Source organism: Phoenix dactylifera, chromosome 18 (genome assembly GCF_009389715.1).
Source record: "Phoenix dactylifera cultivar Barhee BC4 chromosome 18, palm_55x_up_171113_PBpolish2nd_filt_p, whole genome shotgun sequence".
Lineage (NCBI taxonomy): Eukaryota > Viridiplantae > Streptophyta > Magnoliopsida > Arecales > Arecaceae > Phoenix > Phoenix dactylifera.
The window spans coordinates 2,029,809-2,037,420 of NC_052409.1; the positions used below are offsets into that span (position 1 = coordinate 2,029,809).

Genomic DNA, 7,612 nt, shown 5'->3' on the forward strand with positions numbered 1-7,612 from the left:
CATATTGTTGCTGCTGTTGAAAATGTTAGAAATTTAAGTATCTAACTCTAGGACTTCTCCGCGCGCGCACAAAAGAAAAAAAATGTTTGGTGAATTTTGTCAATAATTTATACTGGTTGTGGTGTTCAATGTATACTTGATCCTTCTTATTCAGGACAAGGCGCGAAATTTATTGTGATAGCCGCTTTGGCTGCGGGAAGGAAAAGACTGCAATGTAGATTAGAGCTATGGATCGAGTGATTTGGTTAATGGAACATTGATGTGCTGGGCTTCTTCACCCACACCAGCCTTTATAGCCGACGCGAGTGCGATCTTCAACCTTACAGGATTAGAATTGTTCATTTTTTATTTGATTTAACAGTTCAGCCCAATAGAAATGAGATTGTTCACCGTCGAGAATAAAAGAACGAAGTTATACTCATGGACGACCTACCTTTGGGCTTGCCAAGAAAGTACTCATGCCCTCAGGAATTCTCGGTGCTGTCAGATTTGAGGACGCACGAGAAGCACTGCGGGGATCTCATGGAGGATAAAAGCATTGTTTGTTGGGCACAGTCCAGTCTGAATTGGGAGGTGAAGGACTTGAAAACCGGTGAAGTTTAGAGAAAGGTAATATGTAGAAAAACATATGTTTGTCATGACATCATGCATTTATGGATAATAACTTAGAGAGATTTTACAGGAATGGGTTAACTTTCACATGCATGCTAGATTCTATTTTGATTGTGAAGCAACCAAAAGTTTGGATGTATTTGAGGTCATCATTTCATAAAGATTATGATTTCGGTGTTCAGACACATGTAATGTTGTGATTCATTGAGCATGGTAATTTGTTTCCCTTGTTTAGTTGGAGGCCTAAGTATTTGCAGCTTATAGCAGGTACTCCTTTAATTAGGATTATTTTGGGAGATTTCCATAGTCCGGAGCATTTCATTATTGTGGTGATAATTATATAAATAAGAAAGTAATGTGGATATGCTGAAGTCCCATAATCTTGCATTCATTCACGGGCCCTCAGAGCATTATATAGCAGCCATTAGTAATCCCCAAACTCTTCTGGTCTCAAATATATCTATTCATTTTCTATCGTCCTGTGTTTTTAGGAGAATTTCTCAAATTTCATCGGTAATCCCCAAATTGTCCTCTTTTCCCATCTTTTTTGTTGTTCATTCTGAGTTTTCTAGTTGATCTACTAGTTAGCCAATTGAATCAATAGCTAATGTACGGAAACTAAATATGGTGGTTTGGAGACTCATGCAAGAAGACAATGATTGTTACTTGATATATGAGAAAACCTATGATCAATTCATACAACTTTGATTGGGCGGAAAGGTGGAAACCCACCAATTTTATATACTAGGAATAAAGGAAGCAAGCTCTTGATCCTAGACAAACAGGATCAAGAAAGAACTATATATACAACCTAACATAAATATCAGCATATTCATTTACAGCATTGTTAGAACTTCTTAGATTGGCATTTATTTTTTTTGTTTATTAAATATGTAGAGATAACTTTCGATTTTTCTAGGCAAATCTAAATTCCTAAATGACTTTTCCACTTTTCTAAGCAAAGCCTTCTTTTGATTTGAAAATTCCTTCAGCAAAGTTCCTGATAATTTCAAATGCATTAATATAACTCTTCAACAGATTTCTTAAGTATTTCTGCATGATCTAGCAGCTTGCCTTGCAGCTGATATTCTCTTGTTGAAGTTATTTTCCCTCTTAATAGGCCTCCTTTTCATCTATTTTTTTGTATGTTATAGCATGATCAACAATTAATGGTGTGATTCTTGATCTACAATTCTTGAATCTCTGGTAGATGTATTTCATTATTGGAGTTCTTTTTATTGTTATCAATCACTATTTTCGTTTTTTTTTCATATGCTTCACCTTCTCTATCTACACCAAGTCCTTGATCATCAACTTGATGTATATAATATCTTAATTACTCCTGGCTTTATCAAATGATCAACTGCCAACTTGTCGCAAATGTTTAGTACCAAAGACTTCTAGCTTATAACAAGGACAACACTTGCAGCTTCAACTTTTGCGAAGAAATTGCCATATGATACAATCCAGGCATTGTCATGAACTTCTCCTGTTGTTAATAGTAAATTGTAATATCATATAATAACTCTTTTGGCAGAAACTTTATCAACACGCCTTGTGACATCCCTGCACAAGTTGAAATATCATAGATAATAGATTTAGACAGACTAGCAAACTCTCTCTCCCCCCATTTCCTTCAACTTTATTTAAGTGAAAAGAGCATATAAGATTATTAAAGTTTCCGGGACATTTAGCGATTTTATCTGAGGTTCTAAGAAGGATATTACTGATACCTCTGGAGTACTCGGCAACTCCATTCTGAGAGATGGCATTAGTATTCTGTCTTCATTCAATTAACAAGGTGGTTATTATGGAAGAAAGACTAATGATGTACGACTTGAACACCTGATATGAGGTTCATAGTAGTGAACTGACGGATACAAGAGGCAAGCCATTAGGCTCCAGCAAATGAAAATAGTCTCTTTTATCTCAATAGTTGGAGAGATCTTGATAGAAGTAATTAATCTGAGCCTCCAGGGAAATGCAAGTATGCAGTCGCATACATCTCAGAGGAATACCGAACTTGATGAGATTAGCCACCCATATGAGATTAGATGGTTAAACGGTCAGCAATGAGAAATCTTTGTTTCTACAGGCTCTTTTCTTGGAACTCAGGTCTCATTACAAGAGCTTCTCAGTTCCCCCACCAATGGATCTACGAAATGTATTCCTGTTAAAGTTTCCCATATTTGCTGCAGATAAGAATTGCTATCTTAAGCTAAATCTCCATTGCTCTCTGTCTACCTTAAGATCCTCCGGCTTCTTTCCATTTCGAAATTTTCACGAAAAATAAAATAGTCCTAATGCAAGGGGTTTAAATGCAATTATTTTATAAAGCAAGTTTGAACTAGTGCCGGAGGCAGCATGGCGAGACTTTTTAAAGTTAAAAGCACGAGACTCGCATGTAATAGTCGTACGCTTTAGGTGTTAAATGATTTAATAAATGAATTGGCACCAGAGTTTATAATGGAATGGTCCGGTAAGTGGCCTGAGGATAAGGAACTTAAATATCATAATTATAAAAGCCAAGGTACGTCAATGCCAATCTTTCCGCAATGAGGACTCTAGAAGCCTCTTCAACGACTCCACTCCTCGTTCGGCCCACGTGGCAGCACGAGAGACGCGAGCCCAGAAGTGGAGTGTGAAGTAGACCAGCAACGGGCCGCAGCTGCGTCAAAGTGCGTAACACCCAGGACGGCCTCTCGACGCGTGGCCGTCGAGCCCAAGTCCGCACGTTTCTTTCCTAAACGTGGTGGGGCGCGTCGGTTCCACCAGGCCCCGCCCCCCACCACCCCGACCTCACCTCACCAACTCTAGTCTAAATTCAATAAAGGATTCGTCTATGTGCCTCCATCGCAGCCGCATACCCTCCCTAATCATGCAACACAACTCCAAATCGTCATCCCACGTTCTTTTCTTGGTTTTGACATAACTTTGCATGCAAGGCCTATAAGTACTGCACGTAGCTACCCCTCGTTCCCCTAACTCACAAAATTAAAGATGGCTAGTTCCAAGGTCCTAGCTGCTGCATTCCTGCTACTGCTCAGCGTTGAGCTCATTGCTGCCGGAAGAGCTGCCATCCGTGCCACCGGCGGTGGAGGAGGAGGAGGAGAAGGTGGTGGTGGTGGTGGTGGTGTTGGAGGGGGATGGTTGGGCTCGGGCTATGGCTCAGGCTATGGCTCTGGCTATGGGTCGGGCAGAGGCTCTGGGTACGGCGGTGGCGGGGGAGGTGGAGAAGGCGGAGGCGGCGGCGGTGGGTCTGGCTATGGTTCTGGTGGTGGTAGTGGTTCTGGTTATGGGTCGGGGTATGGCTCCGGATATGGCTCTGGAGGTGGTAGGGGAGGAGGCGGATATGGTAGTGGCGGAGGAGGTGGTGGAGGTGGAGGGTCGGGTTATGGGAGCGGCGCCGGTGGCTCCGGTTATGGTTACGGAAGTGGATCGGGGTATGGTTCTGGAGGAGGTTATGGGAATGGTGGAGGAGGTGGTGGCGGCGGCGGCGGCGGTGGAGGCGGCGGCGGAGGTGGCTCCGGGTATGGAAGCGGATCAGGATATGGCTCCGGTTATGGTAGTGGGTCGGGATATGGTGGAGGTGCCGGCCAGGGTGGAGGATATGGGATGGGCGGCGGCGGCGGCGGCGGCGGCGGCGGCGGTTCCGGCTATGGCTCGGGCCGTGGACAAGGGTCCGGATATGGGTCCGGGTATGGGTCTGGCTATGGATCGGGCTATGGTGGTGGAGGTGGATAATTTCAGCGAGTATTGCTCGGTATAAGGAAGGATCGCTAGGCAGGCTATATCTTTTCCCATTGCTTGGCTATTTTGGATTTGCCATTCTGCTATAGACACGGTACCCTGTTTTGTGTCATTGAATAAATAAATAGAGAACCTTTTTTTTTTTTTTTTGGTTAAAAATAAATAGAGAACCTTATGTAATTCTGCATGCCAACTCTATTGTACGTGATGATGGTTGTCGTGATATATTAAAAATATTAAAAGTGAATTGCTGTCCTCATATTATTTTTTTATTTTTTTATAAATAAAGTAGCTCTGATGTCATGTTAAAATTACCACTTATTTCAAAAACTTAAATTGATAGAATAAAATAAATTTATTTATATATTTTATATTTTTTTAACAAAAGAACATAATTTTCTCAAGTTCCTCAACTGCATCACCAAGCCTTTGTAAGTAAGTATTTACTTAAATTATATGGCCTCAATTTTTCTATTCAAATTGATCATAATGGCCTTCCTGGTTAACACAATGTCCCGCAGATCGCCTTATAAGTATTCTCTTGCAACCACTCGATAGCATAGGTAGTAATTTTGATTTGTTACTTAAATCATTCAATCATGTAGAGCTGCAGTTTTTTACTTAAATCATGGATACTTGCAAAGGAAAAGATTTAATTAAAGGACTCAAAAAGGAGGTTTGTAATTGAGGCATCAGGCATCTTACAATTAGGAACAAGTTGCTTTGAGTCCTTTACTTCCGGTGCCAAGTCTTGTAGTCTTAACCTTAAATACAGCTGCATACAATATTTGACACGTCTCCTGAGAAATGAAGATTCCACCCTCTTGAGATACGAAGATTCTACCCATATGTATACGAACCGGTGCGAGTCATTGACCTGTCCTATCAGGGGATTTTAGAAACCGCGTGGAGGCTGACATCTCTTAGAAACCGTGTGGAAGCGGACTTGCACCCTTTTTTTTTTCTTTCTTTTTTCTCTTCCTTTTTTTTTTTAATTTCTGTTCCGGATCTATACAGGGTATGCTCCCATTTTTGTCCACATCTCATTCTCGCAACTCTCATTGCCCCTTCACCATTGGAAAAAAAAGAGAGGACCTTTTAACTATTTGGTTTCCTCTTGAATATCTAGGTCTCTTTTTAAGCACATCTTCACACATGCCTCATCTCTAGTGATAAACAAGTATTGCATCAATTGATAAGTAGAAGTTATCTTTATATGTTTAGTCTCAAAGAATATATGCTTGACATCAAGACTACCCTTTCTGTAGCATTATTTTCCCATGGATAATTAATAAACCTGATGAATAAAAGATTAAGAAGACCATCGAGTGCATACCACATGCATTGAAGGGCATTGATCCGTTGTTCATGTAATCATGTTCCCTATAGCCGTCTATCCGCATGGTAAATTAAATATAGATAAACTTGTGACCTACTTATTAAATTGTTTAAGAAACTAGTTGTGTCAAGGAATAAAATGTTGATATACGTGTTAGTATGTCGTATGAACAATGTATTTGGTTTACCTCAAGGGTTTGCTTGCTCGTGGTGGTATAGGGGTAATATGATGATTTTTAAAAATTATTATCTGAAAAAAATGACTGCTATGGAAAATAGGTTTTATTGTATCTGGTCGATGAAAAAATTACTCTAAAAATTACTACAGAAAAAAGATTACTATATCTATTTTGAGGTAATCCTATATCGAAATATTGTCAAATTTCTAATAATACTTTTGAATAAACAATTCTAGTAATACATTCTTTTTTTAGTCCATTTGTTAGTTATTTATTAGAAAATAATATTTTTTTTAAAAAATAGCTGTATATATATTAGAGAATATATTTTTTTAATTATACATAAATTGTAGTATTTTTAATCTTTTAGTAAGTAAACATATTTAAATGCAACCACATTGCTAATTGTTTAATGAGAGGGATTCATCGAAAAGTTTTGAGTTGAGACCATTGTGGGATTGGTAATATTAAAATAAGATATTTGTGGGTTTTAACAAAAAAAGTGGAGGTATTTCTTTCAAGCAATGATAATTTCAAATTAGTTCCACTCGATAATCTGGCATAGAAAAAAATTACCACTTTTTGGTGATATTTATTTTACTTTTTTTTTGGCTAAAATAAGAGCGAGATCTGCTATATTTATTTTACAATTTCTTTCATTCTTTTTTGGTATCAAATTTGATAATCTGATATAGAATATATTTTTCTATATCAGATTATCCCTAACCAAACGAACTTACAGTGTTCTTAGGAGGTGAAAGTATGAAGTTTAAGGAGGGAAGACTTCAGCGATCCTAGAAGCTCCTTACCCCGGCCAAAGTTACTTTAACACCTTATTTTTTGGACAAAGTCAATTAACAAATACAGTACTTAGGTCCACACTTCGGTGGAGGCAAACATGGTGGGATCGTTCGTGCAAGTGACTTTCTTTCACTACAAAACATTCTCAGCAAACAAAGACATTTTGGTTGCTAATTTTTATGAAAACAGATTTATATAAATAAAAATAAATAAATTTATTAAATAGTTAGTTGTTTTCATGAAATTAGATTTGTCAAAAACTTGTCATAAAAATCTTAAAAATAAGTTTTATGAAAACATAACCCCCCATTTTTCATAAAACATATTTTATAATAAAATCATATTTTTAAAAAAAATATTTCCTTTTTTTTTACTATTATCTTATGCATCTTGCATGTATAAACGGAAAAATATTTTATTTTATTATGTTGCACATCTTGCCAATCCTCTCTACTTATCCAATACTCTTGATTGTGGGATAGATTACCTAATACATCTTTCTCCTTGTTCGTGGAAAGAAAGCATGGTCAAAATTATCACACGTTCATCGCTCAAATCCACCGTATCGAAATTAACATGGGTCTTCCGCATGCACACACACTTCTAAGCAAACTACTATTATACACCGTCCATCTGTACATGAGCGGATGAGATGACTGAATTAATGGTCAGAATTATCACAGGTTCACTCCTCAAATCCACCGTATCGAAATTAACATGGGTCTCCCGCATGCACAAAGACTTTTAAGCAAACTGCTACTATATACCGTCCATCTGTACATGAGTGGATGCGATGACTTCACATAGGTAACATGAACGGCAGATCCCGATCCTTCATAGAAAATTATATACGGACTATTGTATCACCGAAACAACCAAGGATTAAAAATCTTTAAAACCCGGCCTCGGAAGGTTAAATAGGAACGGCAGTG

The 7,612-nt window shown here is 38.3% G+C and overlaps 1 protein-coding gene across 1 annotated transcript; it reads left to right on the forward strand.

The window, feature by feature from the left end:
• Positions 1-3,499: 3,499 nt before the first annotated feature.
• Positions 3,500-4,609, forward strand: LOC108510846 (putative glycine-rich cell wall structural protein 1). Its single transcript, XM_026801788.2, has one exon. It carries the CDS (start codon positions 3,613-3,615, stop codon positions 4,354-4,356), a length of 744 nt encoding a protein of 247 aa, XP_026657589.2. The 5' UTR covers positions 3,500-3,612; the 3' UTR covers positions 4,357-4,609.
• The last annotated feature ends 3,003 nt before the right edge of the window (positions 4,610-7,612 follow it).

Coding starts and splice junctions, on each gene's coding strand:
- LOC108510846 (XM_026801788.2), top strand. CDS start 3,613: ATGGCTAGTTCCAAGGTCCTAGCTGCTGCATTCCTGCTACTGCTCAGC.